Source organism: Drosophila yakuba, chromosome 3R (genome assembly GCF_016746365.2).
Source record: "Drosophila yakuba strain Tai18E2 chromosome 3R, Prin_Dyak_Tai18E2_2.1, whole genome shotgun sequence".
Classification (NCBI taxonomy): domain Eukaryota; kingdom Metazoa; phylum Arthropoda; class Insecta; order Diptera; family Drosophilidae; genus Drosophila; species Drosophila yakuba.
Window position 1 is genome coordinate 3,649,127 of NC_052530.2, and position 19,043 is coordinate 3,668,169.

The window sequence follows — 19,043 nt, forward strand, 5'->3', positions numbered from 1 at the left end:
AACGCCACTTGGTAGTGTTCCTGGTCAATCTAGGAAATAAATACCTCCATTGTAAAGCATAGCATAGCGACTTCCCATAGTTTTTATTGATAATATAATATACTTATCTTACTGATACTTCATATACCAATTAATATCTATATTAATTCATATTGGTGGGAACCCAAAGAAAAGGGTTTTATCATTATTTATTAATTAATAATAAGTAATTATGAATTTGAATACATAAAAACACATCTTTATTGCCAATATACCAGTACACAATTTGTAAATATATACATAGGTGTGTGAATAATGCTTCTGAGGGGAATGCTTAGGTTGCTGCCGCATCTTTTAGATGCCATAATACAGTCGATTATATCAGTTGCTTTATTGAGCTATGCTACAAACAATGACAGGGAGACCCGCTCTTTAATATGGTACATATACGAATAAGGATACCCTACGCAAAACTAAGAGCTACATGTCACGGCCAATGCTTGATGCTAATTCTATGGGGTTAAAGCTTTTAGTCTTTGCAGCAGCAGTAAACATTATCGCTAGAGCTAGCTGGAGTTGCCGGCATGGTGCCGCCCTTGAGGGGCTTGCTGTAGAAATTGGGACCCCGCATGAAGACCTCGATGAGCTGACAATGTGATCTGCAAATTATGGAACTGTTAGAAAGCGATTTATTGGATATAAATGTGCAAATAACTCACCTCATTGTTATGTTCAGGTCAGTAACCACCTCTCCATCACAGTTCCAGCTCGAAAACTCCGTCGAGGAGGAGTTGGTGGCCATTTCTTCAGGTGGAGTTATCGGCTGGCAAGAGCCTGCCAAGCTGTAGTCTTCCTCGCTAGCAGAAAACGTTCTGAACTGGAATTCCCTTGTGCGATATACCTCTACAAACGGCAAATTGCGCTGGAATTGAAAGATATTATTAGTATTTTTTGTTTTTGTTTTTTTTTTTTTTTTAATTTCAATTGGGTTCTTTCAATTTGTATTTATATATTTTACAGAAATGATAAAATCAGTATTAAATAGGTACAATATTAAATTGTTCAAACTGATCAATCACTAGGATCGTGTAACAGGTTGTTGTAACAGGTTGTTTTGATGATGACTAGTAGCTCAACGTAAAATAATTTATCATTCACAGGCTACCCTCGCTGGTTGCTGTATATAAGTTTGTTGTTTAAAAAGTACCACCACAATCTTTTGTATTTATTTTGCTCAAGTGTTTTTGCTATACACGAATTAAGTGAAGTTAGTCTACGAGTATAAGATTTGGGTTCGGTTAGGGGTTATTATACGTGCTATTCGAAGAGTAAAAGGGTATACTAGATTTATTTTTCACATTTTTGTTAGTCTTGTAAATATTTCTTTATAAATTAAATATCTTGAGTTGTGGGATTGTTGGTGGTGTTTTCTTGCATGCAGTGAGATATGCGGCCTAGTTCTGGGGTGTAGGGCAGATAAGAATTCTTTAAAGGAAATGTTGTTTACAAAGATGGTTGAAAAGATGTGACTATCTTTAGCTTCCTTGACCATATTCTTTCAAAAGTGTTGCATATTTCTGTTGGGCCTTTAATTATACCCGTTACTCGTAGAGTATAATGAACACTAGATTCGTTTAAAAGTATGTAACAGAGAAAAGAAAGGCGTTTCCGACAATATAAAGTATACAAATTCTTGATCAGGATCAGTTTTATTTTATTTTTATAATTTTATTTTTTATATATATATAGTTTAGCCAATTTTTATCGGTATACGAAGACCACTTCGGCCACACCCCGCCCACAAACTGCCCAAAACTGTTTAATTTGTTTCCATTTTATTATTGTTTGTCCCCATTTCTAGCAATGTCCGAGAAACATGTTGAAACTTCTCGTTTCTCATTAGCGTTTTAATCGTAATTGGAAGGTTTTTGTTTTACTAAGGACCTACACAAGGGCGAGTAAAGATAGTGATTTGGGTATGGGTAAATACGTGCTTTGGATTATGAAATCCATTCTTTTTGGCAGCTTCTTTATTTGCGTTATTGCTGGGGTGGCAATAGTGTTGATATCATTGATTATTTTGTTGTAAAGTTGGCAGCTTACTTCAAACAATTTAAAGAATTGCTTGAGTGTAAAAGTTGGAGGGTTTGCATGCCCATTTTAAAATAGTACTCACTATATCACCGCTCCTGCCCGCTGTGTTGAGCAGGAAACGCACGTTGTTGAGCAACGAGGTCTTTTTCACCAGAATCAGGTCCAGGCAACCATCACCCAGGTGACTGTAGCGGGAGATGCCATTGGGACTCCTGGCGCAGGCGCAGGTGATGTTTGCTCCGCAGATCATAAAGAAATTGCCGCGAACAACCTTCCACTGATCGTTGCCGAGGTTCTTCATTGATGAAATGGAGCCAGTGGGCAATCGAAGACGAGGCCTCAGCAATGCAGCTTCACTAGCGGTTAGATGAGAGTCCTCTGTTTCCTCTTGCGGGTTGCGCTCCGCCTCTCTGTACTCCTCTTGTATGAGAAATGAAGATCGCTGCTCCTGTATGCTGCTAGCGAAGCTGCAGCGCTGGCAATTCGCATAGCAGACGGAGGGCACTGACTCTCCCAGCGAACACACGCTGTCCGGACTCTGTGGAACGTCCTCCAGCGGCGTGGTCAGAAGGAGATCGGGCTCTTCCAACATTCTCAGTTCGGCGTCATAGCCACGATTATTCAGAAAGGCCTTGACGCCACTGTACTCGTACCGGCGCGGTCCCATCCAGCGGTAGTTCTCGCTTTGGGCTGCCACATCGCCCAGGTACCCGTAGCTCAAAACACTTGCACAGAATCTGAGCAGGGACTGGCCATTGGACACACTGCACACATCTAGGCCTCGATGCTGGCCCAGAATCACATGGATGGCCGCAGTCCTCACATCCGCCGTACCGTGCATACTATAAGCTATGGTGTCGGTGCTGCCAGCGGGGATTACGCCCACTGGCAGTGCCGGTCTTGGAATGTAAGGTGGCCGCTGTTCGTCCAGTCCCAACTCCCTCATTTGCCGGAAAATCAATCCGTTGATGACCTCTGCCACGGTGCCATCCCCTCCGACACAGCAAACCGCATCGTATACTCCCAGATCATGGCTCAGAAGTATGTCTTTCACTTGGTTTGCCCTCTGAGTGGTGATGCATGTGGCGTCCACGCCAGCAAGCTGGAAAATAGGTCTTACGTGGCGCTCATAGGTCTGAGCTCCCGCCTTGCGACCTCCATAGGGGTTTATAAAAACCAAAAGGCGACGCACTCGCATCCGTGTGGGGGAGGAACTTTGCAGACGGATTTGCAGCTCCTGGTCCCACTGCCTCACTATGTACGGATCCGAGTTAAAGAGAGTGAGTCTCTTTAGCTCCCACCGATTGCAATCCGTTTGGGACTTGCTCAGCCTCATGGCATAGTTAATGGTCAGGTACTGACTGGTTGGCTTCCCTGGCACAAGATCGCCACTGCATCCAGAACTGCGCTCCGAGCCTGGTGGCGAAGGCGGTTTAAGGGAACTCGCCTTGGTATCCGCGCTCCTTATGCTAACCACATCGTCTAGGTGGAGCACCTTGCTTTGTGGCCCATAAGAGTATATTCCGCTAGGTTGAGAAGGCGAGTCCGGTGGTAACGGTGCCTTGGTCTCGTTTCCTTGGGGCGGCTGATTTATCTTCTGCAGACGCTCCCACACCAACTGCTGGCCATGTAGCAGTACTTTGTAGCTCTTTTTCTTTAGCTGGAAGTTGTTCAGCAGAACATCGTGGGCGGAGGCGGAGCCGTGTGAGAACTTGGATGCACTCGTGGAGCTAACAGGGGCCACAAAATCCCCGGTCGAGGTGGACGACCGCCCTGCTGGCTGCTTGGTCATCTTGACTGGCCCTCGTCTCCGTGTCCCGCTATGGCGTCGGCTTTGTCGGTACTAAAAGAAGAAAACAGGTTTCCGTTAAAAATACAGTGAAACATCCTCAGGTCAACCTTAAGAAATTAAAAAAAAAAACTAAAAACTGTCAAAATTAAAAAAAAAATTTTTAATTTAGTTAAAGACTCTTTCATATTTGGGCACACAGGATCAAAGATAACGTTTTATTAAATGAATGTCCGATAATTGTGTTTATTTAGTTGAAGTTAAGGTGGAGGAAGCAGTGGAGTTGGGGGTTGGTAGTTACTCCTCAAAATAAATCTGAGCTGCGACGCTCCATTCTCTTTCCGTTCAATGTTCGGCCTTTGTGACTTTTGCAGTTCACGTAGAGGTGGGATTTTAAGCTCTTAGTTACTTACTGAGAGGTGTCGACTATGGAAATAGGACGGAAAACGCAGAGGGGACTGAGGGACAGGCGGGGGAAGCGGAAAGACTCAATCAACTCCACGGAGTCATATTCAAAACTCTGCCACGGTCCCCCGCACCTGATGTTTTTTTCATTAGGATAGACTCGTTAATATTTCTAAGAGATTTGAATTTTTTTTTGAGATAATGATGAGTAATTGATTAGGCCATTAGTAATAGTATAGTTGCAGACACAAATATGGCCCAATATCGCAACAAACTGATTGCGCAAATATTCTTTTAGTCTGAACATAGCTTAAAGTATTTTAAATGCTTATGATTCATAAACCGATAAAAATAATCGCTAGGAATTTAAAATGCTAGTAATTACGATAACGCTCCAATGCAATCATAAAGTAATTTAACGACAAATATTTTAAGGATTGTTTTCGTCAATAATAGATCTTCTATGAACCTCTATTAAATCGGGGCTTTGTGCCCATTCTTCTTGCAAAATACTTTTCGAAATACTGTTCAAAGGGTTCTTTGTTAATGGGTTTTCAATAGCAGATACATAAGTGCACATGTTCAAAAACGTATGCCTAGATTTATAGGTACCTTGGTACCTTCATATATGTACAAATATTGCGCGATTCGTGTTCATAGTCAAGTGCAAAAAATGGTTTGAAGTGTATGCCACTCAATGAGAAGGGAAAACAAAAAGTACAATACAGTAGGTACCAGTTTAAATGAGTTAAATGAACTCTTGATTGCAGTTTTCGAGGCTTTGGGCAGAGAAAAAGCTTTCGAGAGGTATAAATAAACAAAGATCGAGATAAACGTGTCAGAAGCCAAAGTTATAAAATACTTTAAAGTTGCAGTGTGAATCATAGCCCACTTAACCAGAACCAAACAGGTTTTAATCTCAATTCAATTCTTCGTAAACTTTACGGCACCTCTTTTACTGACACTGAACAATTGTTTTGAACTTGCCAAAGAGAATGAAAGCCACCATGCTCCTTAAAATTCAATATTCTCATCATATAGCAATAGACAAATCCTCTCCGACCAGTGTTCTTTATCAAAGAACGTCTATATTTCTCAACCGCGGAGAACAGTCCCCGCACCTTCAAACATGACTTATGTATGCAAATTAGTCTTTAGTTAGCTGACTAGCAAGGCAGACTGTGTTGTTGCTAATTATTGTCGCACACAAAAAGCAGAACTCGCGCAAACAAAGCCCGTCTCACGCGGCGAATGAGCAACGAATTGTCTCAAGGTCAACGACGATCGAAGGCACCCAAAACACGCGAAATCGGTTGTAGAATTGGAGTCAAAAATGCTGACCGGGGAAGCTGTGGCCGATTCCGAGGCACTTGGAAAACAGGTTCTGCCCGGTAGAGTTGCGTGCAGCCGGCGTGCGACCTTCGCCTTGAATCACTCAAGTGATCTTGGCCAGACTGCAATAACCGGCTGTTTGTTAAAATCTGGCATTAAAACCACCTCGTACCTTGCCCACCTTGCACCCGAGCTGCAGGCTGGTCAACGTCGCACTTCCTACCTTTACATCTTGACATTGGCGAAGGAGAACCGCTTTTGAGTTTGCTAATGGCTGGAAAATTGTTTACTTAATTAAAGTTGAGTAGGTTATTAAAACCTTTAAAACTTGAATTTTATATAACTAAAACATAAAGATGTCTCATGAATTTGGCTTATTTTCAACCCAAAGGTAATTCTTCATACCATTTATAGAACTCGCTTAGCGGCATACTTTTCCCTGTTCGATGCCAAAATTGAATTAACTTTTAGTTTTACACACTCGATAGAATTTATAAATATAAATTAAAATAATCATCAAAATACCAACATATGTACGTATGTACATATATGAATTAAACAAATATTCATCTCCCACTTCTGAGAGCAAATCATTTATAAAACAAATGAAATTAACACAAATTCCACTCACCCGAAAACAGGAAAGCAGACAAAAAACATAAGGCATTAATTTATAAATTTAATAAAATTATAGTACTAAACTTAAGACGATAAAAATTTTGCTATAACGAATCGTAACCAAGGAATTGAAGCGTTTTTCCTGGGTTGCAACGGTCTTGCTGTGCACAACACTGTAAGTTGTAAGACATTGAACTCGAGTGTGGGTTATAAATGTTAACAGTATAACAATTATAATACAGACCCTTTTGTTTTACTGATTCATTATAATTACCGTCAACTACTTGCGTGCCGCTAATGGCCTACACGAAAGTTTGCTGTTAGTTATAAGTATCATCCTAAATTGTGCTAAGTGGAAACGATTTGTATTTTGTACTTATTTCCTGAAACCCATTAGTTTTTCGCCCTATTATCTACACTGGCTTATCAGAAATTCAAACAATAACAATTGAGTGCTTTAGTACCCTATGTATAGACTGGGCTATCTTGCAAAATAGTACCGGCATCATGACACGTTGAGTTAAACTGGACAGCACTACAGGTACGAACACTTTTTAGTATATGCTATATAAGGATCGATAAGATTGATGACATCACGTCTTGGTTAACTTGAAACGTGGGAGTTATAAAGCCGTATTTTATATCAGAGCTTTGAAGTCCTAATCAATATTTTCATTTATCTATAGACCGATTTAAATGCCTGTACAATAGGACCTTTGCCATAAACAAAACTCAAAGAGCGGTGTCTAAATTCATATAACTTTGAGCTCGTTGACGCACTATAATATTTGAGCGAATGACAGCAGAAATATGTTAACAAAGCGAAAAAGTATAATACATGTACATATGTAGGTCCAACTCGGGTAATCCATGTGGAGAAATAAAAAACAGCTACATAGCAAAAATGTGAACTACATTCAGCGTGTAAATTGATAACCAGACAGAAAATTCGGTTGGAATGGAAGGGGACTATTGTCGGAATAAATATCAGTATGAAATACGAACAAACAAATACGTCAACCGTAAATTCAAGAAGTACTGTTGTTATTAAGCTTCTAGCATCGCCAGTCCCACTCCTTGAACCTATTTTTACCCTTTTGGGCGTTATCCAATCTTGGCCCGCTTTGTCGGCTATATCAACCCACGTCTGACCTTTTCACCGAAAAACCGCAAAAGCAGGTCTTCAATATATTATAAATAACGTGTGGTGAGTTACCTTTGACACGTGAAGGGTCATTAATCAAAATAAGACGTAAACAAAGTGGCTTTCTGCCAATAGGCATGCATATTATAATTTCCAGCAAGAAAATTCTTTCGAGTGCAATGGATTTGCAAAAGGAAAAAAATGCTAGAGTAGGTACTCTACTAAGGAAAATTTTATATTTTTGTTTAAGTATATCAAAATGAACTATTATTGTATGAGAAAAAATTAAATACAGGTAAATACTTCATAAACTAACGTACAGTTAAATTAAAAATTTATGCATAAAATCTTGTGCTCACAAGTGTGGACCTAGTAAACTTTTTTGCCCTGAGCTTCATGAAATCCAATTTAACCCATGAAAATTTATGGCACCTATTCATGGGTGGCAACACCCCCCAAAAAACCACCAAAACAATAACAATGCACCTATACACCGAAAAGTCCGGTTCTCTTGCTCTACCCGCAGTGCGTCAGAAGAAAATCACAGTCACAAGGGACATACTTTGAGTGCCGTTATCAGAACGCAATACAGCTGTGGAGCAGCAACCACTCAGCTGTTGACAAGAATATGAGTGTATGCAAGCGTGTGTGCGTGAGTGCGGGGGTATAAGCGTCTGGCTTGAGTTTCTGCGTTTAATTCCAACTTAGGTACTGGTGCACTGAAGCCCTATTTTCGTTCTTCCAATTGCCGTTCCGGTCTGAACTGTTCGTTCTGGTTGGAATACTTACCAGGTAGACAGGTAGATCCGTTTATCCATACAATTGCAGCACCTTTTTCGGATCAGTTGCACTGTTTTTCCTCCTTTTTATGGGGAAATCAAGAAAACTCGATACGGATGGGCATTGCAGTATCACACACTTGCACTTTTTCGATTGCACAGAAACACATACACACAATTGAAAAATCGGCGACCTGTAATGGGAGCTAATGGCGTTTCGGAAGAGAATTTCCCGCTCTTCAGCCAAAGTTTCAATCCCCTTTCCGCTGGAGCACAAAGAATTTACAAGAGCTCCAGAAATCCACTTTCGCGGCCGTTACAAAAAACACAAGTGTACTAATCGAAGCGAAGTGTACGTCCGCTCGCCAGTGTGACCGCACTGATAACTGTAGGAAATACAGTTATCACACATTTGGGTGTCCGGTATTCTCAAATCCACTAAACTAGGGCTGCAATAAAAATCATGGCAACTTAACTCACTTTACGCGATACTTTTTTTTAAAAGTTTGGATAAATATTTACTATTGTTGACTGTAGAAAATAACTAGGAATGAGAATTTTTGTAATTTTAGATTTTCGCTTTGGCTGAAGAGCGGGAAATTCTCCTCCGAAACGCCATTAGCTCCCATTACAGGTCGCCGATTTTCCAATTGTGTGTATGTGTTTCTGTGCAATCGAAAAAGTGCAATTGTGTGATACTGCAATGCACATCCATACTGAGTTTTCATGAATTCCCCATAAAAAGAATGTAGAGATGCAATTACATCATTTTAAGCAACCGTTAAATTCCAAAAAAATAATTGCTGACAGATTTGTTCGTCCCCAGCAGTTTACTATGTATGTCCAGATCAAATGCGCTCGGTCACACATTGTGGCTCCATGTTCATAAGTTACGCCGTGCGTGTTTCTCCCCAGGATGAAGTTAGTCTTCCTAGCATCAACAACATCCCTGGACCCCACTGCAGAGAGATTCCCCGGTGCCCAGATCCTGCCGCTTTTTGATTAAGTCCACTCTTCAATGTTATCAGTTTCGCAGTGAAAGTTAGGAACAACCTTAGTCTATTAGAAAAAAAAATAATAATCGTTACACATACATTGTACATTAATTCCCGAGGACTTTCTCTGCATTTATTTTTTATATTCCTCAAGGAATATAAAATTTCTCGAGAAAAAATCCTTGTTTTTTTCGATATTTCCCAGGACTACCCCTCTTCCAGAGGACTTCTTCGACAACTTCGAATTCTTCTCCACGAACATTCCTTGCCTTTTTGAATGGAAAGTACCCTAGGAATTCTGGAAGATTTCTGTGGATTCCTTAAGGAGTTCTTGGGGAATCCATAGGGATTGGTACTGAAGGGAAAAATTACAGTTTTTGAGATAAATTTTAAGATACATAAAGTATATTCAATCTATTAAATCTGTAATTTTAAAAGCTCGTTCGGACAATATTGTCCATTACTTTTGTAATTGTTTATTGTAGATTCACTACATCTTACCGTCCCAAACGCCTGTAGATTTTAAATACGTCATGGTGTTTCTGTAGTTCAGTATCACCACGAGGTTGAGAGTGATCGGGAAATCCCAAAGGCGGAAATCAGAAGGCCGACGGTGTCAGCCGCAAATAGCGCGCCCCTCCATGTCGGCGAGTCTAGAATCGTGGTGTCTGAAAAGCCGTAAGATTTTATCAATGCATTGAAGGACAGAACCAGGCACCACTTCTCCATCTACAAGTTTGGAATTCAGCTAATCTGTTTTTGGTATATTGTAAGCCTAATTATGTAGTAAGCTATTTAAACAGTAAATGGCCTTGACTTAAGACGTGGATAGGGAGCATATCTGCATGTATGTATATGTAATTAATTGGTCTGATCGAATGCTGTTAAAATTTAAACATGATTACCAATTTTCAGAAGTTAAATACAGTGGTTTATTTGTATTGCTATAGATATAAGGTACAAGGTATAAACTTAGGAAAGGTAAGTAAAACAGTAAAACCCGATTAGAGATCTCGACCCGGAATTGTCAGTTTAGATTTACCAGCTTGTAGGAAAGCCTGTGTCCCCCCAATTACATCTAAACCTTTACTATCAGAAAATGTGTGAGTATCAAATGGACTGTAGATGGCCATCCACAGAACGCTAATCCTTCCGCCGGCAGCGTCTCCGTGTGGCAAGTGCAACAACTGTCCTTGCGGCACAAGCGGCGGAGCCCCGTCCCCACAGCAGCCGCCCCACCGCCCACCCCCCTCTTACGCTCACCAGCCACAGCAGCAGCCAGATAGCTGTCCCTATCCGGGTCCCCAGGGTCAAGGAGCAGGCGGTTGCCAGGTTAACTTGCCCCAGCCGCAAGGAGAACCCGCAGCATGCAGCCTTTATCAAAGCCGAGGAGCCCCCACCGTGGAGTGCACGTGCACCCAGAACCGCAACCGGCCCCCTCCGCCCTCCATCCAGGCGGACCACATCACGTGCAGCCGGGGTCCGCGGGAACAGCCGCCTGTCCTGGAGACCCGCTGCAACTGTCGCGAGAAGCCCGCCAAAATGGAGTGCCACTGCTCCCCGCCGGTTGCCCCGCCCCCCAATCAACAGCAGCAGCAGGCGATGGCCCAGCCCACCTACGCCAACGTGACCTGTGGCCAGAGCCTGCCCAGAGGTCCGCAACCCTATCGCCCGCATCATGGCCACCACAGCCAGAACCAGAACTCCTGCGGTCACTGCCAATCGCAAAAGAAGCACAAGAAGCAGAAGAAGTGCGTCATTCAGTGATGTTAAGGTCGAGCCACGGGAGAACGTTGAGATCCCAGCAGGCACAACGGAGCAGGCTACACAGATTACTACACCACTCACAACATGACAGAACTCCAAAATTTCGGGATAGCCAAATTACCAGTTTTGCCCTGATTTCCGGGTCAATAAAGCCAATGTGACCGCTAATGGGCAAGTTAAGCAGGTAGCCGTGTGTCCGTTTAATACATCAGTATCTCCTTCCGGATAGGGAACAGTCCGAGCGCCGGTCAAGTGGGTCGAAGGCCATCGCAACCCTGCTGCGAGGAGGGCATTTTCCACGGAAGCCATCGGAATGCGGAGCGGAATCGCAGTCGCCACTGCTTCGTGATTCGCTCACAAAGGCCTCCTAAGAACGTGGCTATCCTTGGTGCAGAAACTCGGTGCTGCTGTTCTCCACCAACGACGATATGCCCATGCTCATCTGCGCCTGCTAAGCCCCGCCAGCGATGCTGCTGTTCCTCAGCTACGGAGCCTGGAAGGCAACGCGTTTGCTGCTCCTCCGGGAACAAGCCGCAGAGATGCATTAGCAACTGCCCTGGCAACGGACATGGCGGACCAGCGGCGCGGAGGATACAGATGTGCCATCCGGATGCATACCCCGTGCCTGAGCCTCTGAAGACGAAGCCGATGTGCTTTCATCCCATTGGTGCTAGATGCAATGGTGAGAATCAGAAAGCGGAGCAGCCCAGGCCGGCAGTGGCTTCGGAGGAGCTAATTCTCCTACAGCCAGACCCACAGTCTGAGATTCCAAACAGCGACTCCATACGATCCTTTCAGCCCGCTGTTCACGCGATAAATGAAAACTGCCAGGATCCCCATGATCCCTACTATCCATATCCCCCTAGAAGCAGGCGTCTGCAGGAAGTGGATCCTCTAGTCAACTTTGATCTGAATCGCTTCGATAGGGATGCTACCCGTCGAGGTCCCGCAGGCAGGAGAAGAAACGTCTCCATACGCACCTGCGTAGACTACGATTACGAACCGGGATATCCAGCTCGAGAGAACATATATTTAGTTCCAAATAGTCCACCCGGAAATCGTCATCCACAAACTTATTCCGGTCATGCTCGTCCTCAGGCTCCCTCCAAATATTCACCATTAAGATCACGACCCCCTCCGGCATACCAACCTTTATATGAATCGAACCCCCCTAGTTGTTCATCCCCTCCCGCTGCATGTCCACCCAGAACCCGACCACCCGCAAAAATGCAGCGTCAATATCATCCCAGAACTCTACCGGGATCATATGGTTTGTATTTTCCATATTATCCGAGCGCAGGCGATTGATTTTTCCATTCTCCATTAAGAAAATTCTGGGATCGACTACGTTAAGTGTCCGTATAGATGACAGGCCAAAATAGGACAAACTAATAAGTAAGTGTTTTAATTGTGGCATAAGGTTTTTATTACATTTTATTAACTAAAGAATCTAAAATTGGTTGGATATTGTGTATTCAGATTTTAATGTTCTACGCTTTACAATAATCGTTCCAATATCAAATATTCGCGGCACAGACAATTATTCGATATATATTCACTTTTACATTTGGTAAAAATGCAGCCCTGAAAGTTTGAGAAGTACTGGTAGGGCTGCGCACTGTGCTTAGTGTTGGAAACCGCAAGTCACAGTGCGGAAGAAGAAGACCTCGCGTGCAAAACACGCCGCAATATATTATTTTATTTCAATTATAATAAAATAAAGCCAGTCATGGATGATGCAGACTACGATAACGACGAGTTAGTGCAGGCGTTACATATGATTACCGTACCCTTTACTTACATACTCCACCAATTGCAGTGTTGGCGGGGATGACTTTGACGATGTCGACGAGGACGTGGACGAGGACATTAACCAGGAGGAGGAGGCGGACAACATCGAAATCATAGCCCCCGGCGGAGCGGGTGGCGGAGGTGTGCCCAAGTCCAAGCGAATCACCACCAAGTACATGACGAAATACGAGCGCGCAAGAGTCCTGGGCACACGAGCGCTCCAGATCGCCATGTGTGCACCTATCATGGTGGAGCTGGACGGGGAAACAGATCCCTTGCAGATAGCCATGAAGGAGCTCAAGCAAAAGAAAATCCCCATCATCATCCGCCGATACCTGCCGGATCACTCCTACGAGGACTGGAGCATAGACGAGCTTATCATGGTGGACAATTAGCTAGTACTCAACCCCTTTATCCATAATAAAACAAATCGACTAAGTACAATCTACATATGTGGTTGTTGAATTCCCCGTAATGACGAATGTCAATGGACAACATACTCCGTTTTTCCTGCATGCAATCCCTAATATGTACACTATAGTCTGCTTAATGGCCCATCTTTAATGAAATTTGTTCGCTTTAAACCTATTTTATACTAGTATATGAATATGGTGTGGACCAATGACTGGATAATATTGCTGCCATGCGTTTAGTACCAAGCAATAAGACCACGCTACTGTAGTACAATATTTTATTTCACGTAACAAATGTATAGATTTAGTAAACAGCTGCTTTTGAACACAAACCCATATTTGAGGAACTCTTGGTTTCTAGCTCCAAGCATATCCCTCATCCCTTTGATAGCAAACGCGCTCCAGAAGACCGACGGCATGCTTGCCAGTGCGGCAAATCGACCCCACTACTCCTGGCAGTAGACCACACTCCGAAAGATTCTGTTCGCCAAAGACCTGCCCGGCGGCATCTTCTCCTTCTGTATCTGACTGGGGCGTCTCCGAGCTCTCGAGCAGCTTTTGTGTGGCCTTGCTAAAGGCCAACGTATTGGTGTTACTGGCCAGCGTAGCGCTAAACATCTGACGCGTCTCGGACAGCAGCTCAGCCACGCTGGGTAGGAATGTAGGTAGCATCAGGCCCTTCATATCTATGCTGAAGTAGTCGACGCCGTCTAGGCGCACTTTCTTGGACCGCGGAACCAAGTGCTGCATGGTGGCCTTGGGAAAGGCCACTGGCGACAGCAGAGTGGGAGGCACTCCGGCCAGACGGCCCACTGTGCTGATGGCACTCTTGGCATTAAGGAGATAGCTAAAAAAGCCTTGGCACTCCACGCCGTCGACCAGCAGTAGAGAGTTGTCGCTAAAGTCCTCTCGCATTTCGGCAGCTTGTTGCTTCCTGGCATGAGAGGACTGAATACGTCGCAGCTCGCGCTCATCTACGCCCAAGCTCTCCAGCCAGTCCTCATCATCGTCCTCGTCTATCTGGGCCGGTGGAAGAGCATCTTCCCCCGCATCTAAGCCCAAGGTGGTCTCCTCGGTAAAACTGTTGTCGTGAACGTTTCCACTGGTCTCGCTTTTAAGAGGCATGCTGAACTCGATCCCCTCCTGTCGGAGAGCTTGCCGCATTCCCCGAGTCGAGGGCGTGACCAAGGCGTGGCTCTCCGCCCGACCCCCCACTCCTGCAGCTCGGAACAAGACCGTAAAGGTGTTGGCACATAGGTAGAAGTACGGGCACTGGCGGGCACGAAGCAGCTGGAATAGTCCCCGGAAGCTGTAGTCCCACTCCTCCGCCAAAGCCTTGCGCTCCCGCTCGCCCACCACCACGCCCACGTTCTCCTTGGAGGTGCGTGGAAAGAGAGTCAACCATGGCAGGTGCGGATGCTGCCAGTAGTAGTTACATTGATTAAACCGCGTGGCGTCCGAGATATCCAGCGTGCTTTCCGTCCGCTGCGGGTCCATGCAGCGCACGAAGCTGGTAAGTCCGCTGGCCAACTGCGAGGTTTTCAGTTGGATGGCCGGCAGCTCCGTAGGACAAAAAAAACGGGTCCTCGTCTTCAGGGACCAGTCCACAGGTAGGTGGGCGGTGTGCTTCTGCCGGGCGGCCAACTCCGCGTCATCTTCGTCCTCAGCGTTGATTTGGGGCTGCTGAAAGAGCTTGGCAAAGGCCTGGGGGTCGTATTTCTGCAGCACAAACTTGGTGGGCGGCGGGCGCGTGGGCGTTTCCCGCACAAAGCAGGAGGAGGCAGTGGCCACCGGTTCGAGGCCCGGCCGGTGCGGATCAACGCAGAATTTCTTGGCATCATCTGTGGATCTGGGGAAAGGATTGAATAATTGGGTTTTCGGGAGAGAGAGAGAAACTGACTTCGCGAACGGATTCTTTCGCTTCTGGGCGAGCTTAGCCTCTAGTAGTGTGCTCTTATCCGTCTCATCCAATTTATATCCTGGCCGCCTATTGTTGTTGTTGCTCACGCGGGCGGCCAATTTGTTCTTCTTCTGCTTAAGCCGCTGCAGTTTGATGAACTGGAAAACGAAACAGTAACATCAGTGGCGGGCATTTGCTCCTCCGGGTCCATACCTACGTCATCTGGCCGCGTCCATTTGGAAGCTACACTCGCTTCGCTGGACATGCTCAATGGCTTAGTTGCCCGCACTGGACCTTTACGGATTCTTAAAGTACTTTGCGGACTCGAAGTCTTCGAAGCCTTTGCAAATATCACAAAAATTAAGGCGCGCAATTAGGGATGTGAGATCTTTCGATTGATTAGCTCGTTATTCGCTATTTTCGCCAATGTTCAACCCTCGAAAATATCGTTAGTCGACAACTGAAACGAACCCCAAAATTTTACTGTGCGGGCTATGAATTTAATTGGAACATTTTTAAGGCTCTGTTACTTGGCCACTTAAAATATATAATTATCTCAAGCAGAAAATGTAATTAACAGACTGGTAAAAATAACAGAAAAATGAAAATTTCAAATATTTTTTTAAGCAATAAATTTTTTTAAATGCAAAGGAATAACCCTATTTTACAGTAACAGAATTTTTTTTAATTTTTAAATTATTAAATTGCATTTAAAGAAATTTAAATATTAAAAAAGCTTTAAGTCTTCATTGCTTTCTTTTGCATTTATTAATCCTTCGAAAAATGTAAAGTTGTTACGTTTAACCCTTAATACCGTTAAGTCTGAGTCCTTAGATGATGGGTTAGATATACTTTTTTTTAAGAAATAATAATAAAATCATGTCAATAAATAAAAATATTTTGCGCTATAAAAAATGTACTTGATTATGAAATCGCTTTTCTATGCATATGGGGAGGGGTGGTCGAATACATGATTTGTAAAAGCTGTTGCAGCATCTGGTAACACTGGCCGTCGCTACGTTTTATGTGATACGTAAACAAATCAATTTGATAAACAATGAGCCTCACCGATGTCTGTCGCATTTGTGCCAACAAAATCAAGGGCCACAAGCGTGATCGCAACATATTCAAGTACATGCGCGGAAGGTTGCTGGAGCAACTGAAGCTAATCACGGGAGTGGAGGTAAGTGGTTTGGAATCAGCTTCTGGCTTTGAAACCATTTGTTATAAACTTGGTTTTCTCCAGTTAACAAGGAACCAGGGACTGCCGGAGTTCGTTTGCGAACGCTGTTTCTCCGAGCTGGACCTGGCCATAAAGTTCCGCGAGCGGTGCATCTTCTCGCAAAAGTACCTGCTGGAGATCAGGAAGAAATCCAGGGTTCAGAGCATTGTTCACATAGACCTGAGTCCCGAACCACTGGACGAGCAAATGATCGATGCGGATCAGTTGAAGACGGACGACGACGAAGAGTTCGTGTGTTATCAAGGCACGGAAGAAGAAGACCCCCAAGATCTAGAGGAATTCCAGCCGGTTGACGACCCCGCCCCGGCCTCGGTGATCGCAGCAGCAGAGGCAGCGCACCAAATGGATCAACAGGAGCAGCATATGGAACGGGCCGCCAAGAGGCGCAGAAACTTCTTTATCTGCGACGAGTGTGGGACCCTGTTCCACGATGAGTACCTGTACAACGAGCATCTGAATGGTCACCAAGATCGGCGGGAGATGAACCAGTTCTTCCCCTGCTCGGAGTGCCCAGAGACATTCAAAAAGAAGGCACTGCTGAAGCTTCATCGTGCCCAGTGTCACTCATCCCAGCGCAAGTTCAAGTGCGCCATCTGCAACGAGGTTTTCTCGGCTCTGGGGGCCAAGCTGCGGCACGACAAGTAAGGATGCTGGGAGTTAATTGCTAAGTGGAGCCCTCTCTGCAACTTCTAATTAATTTCAGAGCCCATGAGAACGAAAGACCTTATCCATGCCTAGAATGCGGAATGATTTTCAGCAGCGTTTCCGAATTGCAGAACCACTGCTTGACCCACTCAGAGGAAAACCGGAAGTTCAGGTAATCCCACAACTTGCACAGCTTTACATATATCTTCATTTCGTGTCTTTTAAGGTGTGAACCTTGCAACAAGAATTTTATAACTCGCAGGGATCTGGTGGCCCATACAAAAACAGCACCGCACAAGCGTTTCGCTAAATATATGCAGGATGAATTCGATTTAAGCGAATTGTTAACCTACTCCTAATTATTACCACCCGTTTTTATAAATAAATTTTAAGGTCAGAATTAATAAATAAATTATAATTACAATGGCCTAGTTTACTTATTCGTAAGGTCCATATTCAATGATGGAGAACAACCTGCATATTATTTTTTATAAGTGTTCAAAATTGTAGTTTTAATTTATTTAACATAAAATTACTTCTGTTGTACTTTCAAGTAAGATACATTTTCTTAAATATTGATTCTTTTAAATGAAGGAGGGAATGCAATTGTAAAAGGGCGGTATTTTAAATGAATTACGGTGTAGGATGATTGGAACAATTTTCCGTAAACCGCTCTGTAAATTTCAATTTAAAAAAATAATATTTCCCTTAGCGATTAAATTTTCTTTATTTTGTTTCAGCATTTTGGACTAATATTGTTCAAAGAGGTCAGAAAAACTCAACTCCAGCAGCTTGGCGCTAATCTAATTCTCGGCCTCTAAAGAACCGGTCCAACTTAAAAGAGCTTTCGAATACGGCGCATGCGTCCTTTCAGCTGAAGCTGCCTTATATAGAGGTCTTCGATTGGGTTTCTGTATATACCGCGAATTCAACTGGTAGCTGCCGCACGAACCACAGAGTCCTACGTCACATTGGTATACACACGGAATCGGAGCATCTGCCGCCGAAAAATCAATATCTTACAAAACACCTACGTGTACGGTTGAAATCGGGCAATATGTTGTTCTGTTCGCAAAGTAAGTCTATTAAAATAATATTTATGGGAGGATCAGGTGGACAGTCTATGTTTTTCAAGATGTGTACATGATGGTTGCGATGCTTGTGGTCGCCTTAAGTGGCTACCAGGTTCAGTCCTATGGCTCCAAGGATATTTTGGCCGATGCCCTGCTGACGGATCTGCTCAATCGCATGGACAACGACATGCAGGTAGGCTACTACGATGTTGGCAACGAGGCAGCTGCTGGCTCCAAGGACAATGTGGACCTGGTCTCCCGATCGGAATACGCGAGGCTGTGTGATGGGGGAAGCGACTGCATCTTGCAATCGGGATCGGGAGCAGCCTCCCATCCTTCGTTGAGGGACCACGAGTTCCTGCAGCACAGCTCCCTGTGGGGTCACCAGTTCATCTCCGGCGGAATGGGAGAGGGTCCCAATAGGTATCCTACCATAGCGAAGAATGACGCCGGTCTGCCTGCATACTGCAACCCTCCAAACCCTTGCCCCGAGGGCTATGACATGGAGACCCAAGGTGGCAGCTGCATCGTGGACTTCGAAAACACGGCCATCTTCAGCCGGGAGTTCCAGGCTGCACAGGACTGCACCTGCGATAACGAACATATGTTCGACTGCTCGGAACAAGATAGTGCCGATACCGGCTCCGAGAAGGGTGACCTGAACTCCGCCGTGGAGCAGTACATCCTGCAGATGGGCCAGGAGAACAGCCTGAACAACGTGAACAGCCTGGTTAAGAAGGGCGGGTACCCAGTGATGCCCGATCCTCGTCTGGATGACGCGGTTATGAACCCGTTTCTCCAGGGCGATCGCTTGCCCATAGCCGCCAAAAAGGGCAACCTTCTATTCCACTAAGCTGGCTCGATGATTCTTTGAGCATACACGACCATACCTACATTGTTTTCCATATGGGTGTCTAATACTATTACCTATCATAGCAGGTTATTAATGTTGTCCCGCAAGCGAAGTCTAGTAATGTTTCTACCCGTTCCCCGCAAATAAAGTTATTATTACCGAATTTGCCTTCGGATTTAGCTTATCTTTTGCATATTCGTAGCCTAAGATTGGTGGCCCGAAA

The 19,043-nt window shown here is 44.4% G+C and overlaps 7 protein-coding genes across 7 annotated transcripts; 5 read left to right on the forward strand and 2 right to left on the reverse strand.

Moving 5' to 3' along the window:
* Positions 1-216: 216 nt before the first annotated feature.
* On the reverse strand, positions 217-8,527 carry LOC6535391 (ceramide kinase). The gene is made up of 4 exons (XM_002096005.4): positions 8,151-8,527; positions 2,156-3,916; positions 699-901; positions 217-638 (listed from the first exon to the last, which is right to left on the reverse strand). Exons 2-4 carry the CDS (start codon positions 3,863-3,865, stop codon positions 509-511), a joined length of 2,043 nt encoding a protein of 680 aa, XP_002096041.1. The 5' UTR covers positions 3,866-3,916; positions 8,151-8,527; the 3' UTR covers positions 217-508.
* A 1,602-nt stretch (positions 8,528-10,129) lies between these two features.
* On the forward strand, positions 10,130-11,082 carry LOC6535392 (trithorax group protein osa). The gene is made up of 2 exons (XM_002096006.3): positions 10,130-10,238; positions 10,298-11,082. The coding sequence occupies exons 1-2, from the start codon at positions 10,235-10,237 to the stop codon at positions 10,900-10,902; spliced, it is 609 nt and encodes a 202-aa protein (XP_002096042.2). The 5' UTR covers positions 10,130-10,234; the 3' UTR covers positions 10,903-11,082.
* LOC6539828 lies at positions 10,973-12,649 on the forward strand. Its single transcript, XM_039376341.2, has 4 exons — positions 10,973-11,073; positions 11,132-12,172; positions 12,231-12,297; positions 12,485-12,649. Exons 1-3 carry the CDS (start codon positions 11,070-11,072, stop codon positions 12,269-12,271), a joined length of 1,086 nt encoding a protein of 361 aa, XP_039232275.1. The 5' UTR covers positions 10,973-11,069; the 3' UTR covers positions 12,272-12,297; positions 12,485-12,649.
* On the forward strand, positions 12,538-13,141 carry LOC6535394 (DNA-directed RNA polymerases I, II, and III subunit RPABC2). The gene is made up of 2 exons (XM_002096008.4): positions 12,538-12,660; positions 12,722-13,141. The coding sequence occupies exons 1-2, from the start codon at positions 12,632-12,634 to the stop codon at positions 13,086-13,088; spliced, it is 396 nt and encodes a 131-aa protein (XP_002096044.1). The 5' UTR covers positions 12,538-12,631; the 3' UTR covers positions 13,089-13,141.
* A 229-nt stretch (positions 13,142-13,370) lies between these two features.
* Positions 13,371-15,400, reverse strand: LOC6535395 (protein downstream neighbor of son homolog). Its single transcript, XM_002096009.4, has 3 exons — positions 15,224-15,400; positions 15,007-15,164; positions 13,371-14,955 (listed from the first exon to the last, which is right to left on the reverse strand). Exons 1-3 carry the CDS (start codon positions 15,269-15,271, stop codon positions 13,464-13,466), a joined length of 1,698 nt encoding a protein of 565 aa, XP_002096045.1. The 5' UTR covers positions 15,272-15,400; the 3' UTR covers positions 13,371-13,463.
* Positions 15,401-15,991: 591 nt separating this feature from the next.
* On the forward strand, positions 15,992-17,467 carry LOC6535396 (transcription factor Ouib). The gene is made up of 4 exons (XM_002096010.4): positions 15,992-16,189; positions 16,253-16,890; positions 16,953-17,066; positions 17,121-17,467. The coding sequence occupies exons 1-4, from the start codon at positions 16,064-16,066 to the stop codon at positions 17,251-17,253; spliced, it is 1,011 nt and encodes a 336-aa protein (XP_002096046.2). The 5' UTR covers positions 15,992-16,063; the 3' UTR covers positions 17,254-17,467.
* Positions 17,468-17,807: 340 nt separating this feature from the next.
* LOC6535397 (neuroendocrine protein 7B2) lies at positions 17,808-18,983 on the forward strand. Its single transcript, XM_002096011.3, has 2 exons — positions 17,808-17,970; positions 18,030-18,983. The coding sequence occupies exons 1-2, from the start codon at positions 17,952-17,954 to the stop codon at positions 18,818-18,820; spliced, it is 810 nt and encodes a 269-aa protein (XP_002096047.1). The 5' UTR covers positions 17,808-17,951; the 3' UTR covers positions 18,821-18,983.
* Positions 18,984-19,043: the final 60 nt, after the last annotated feature.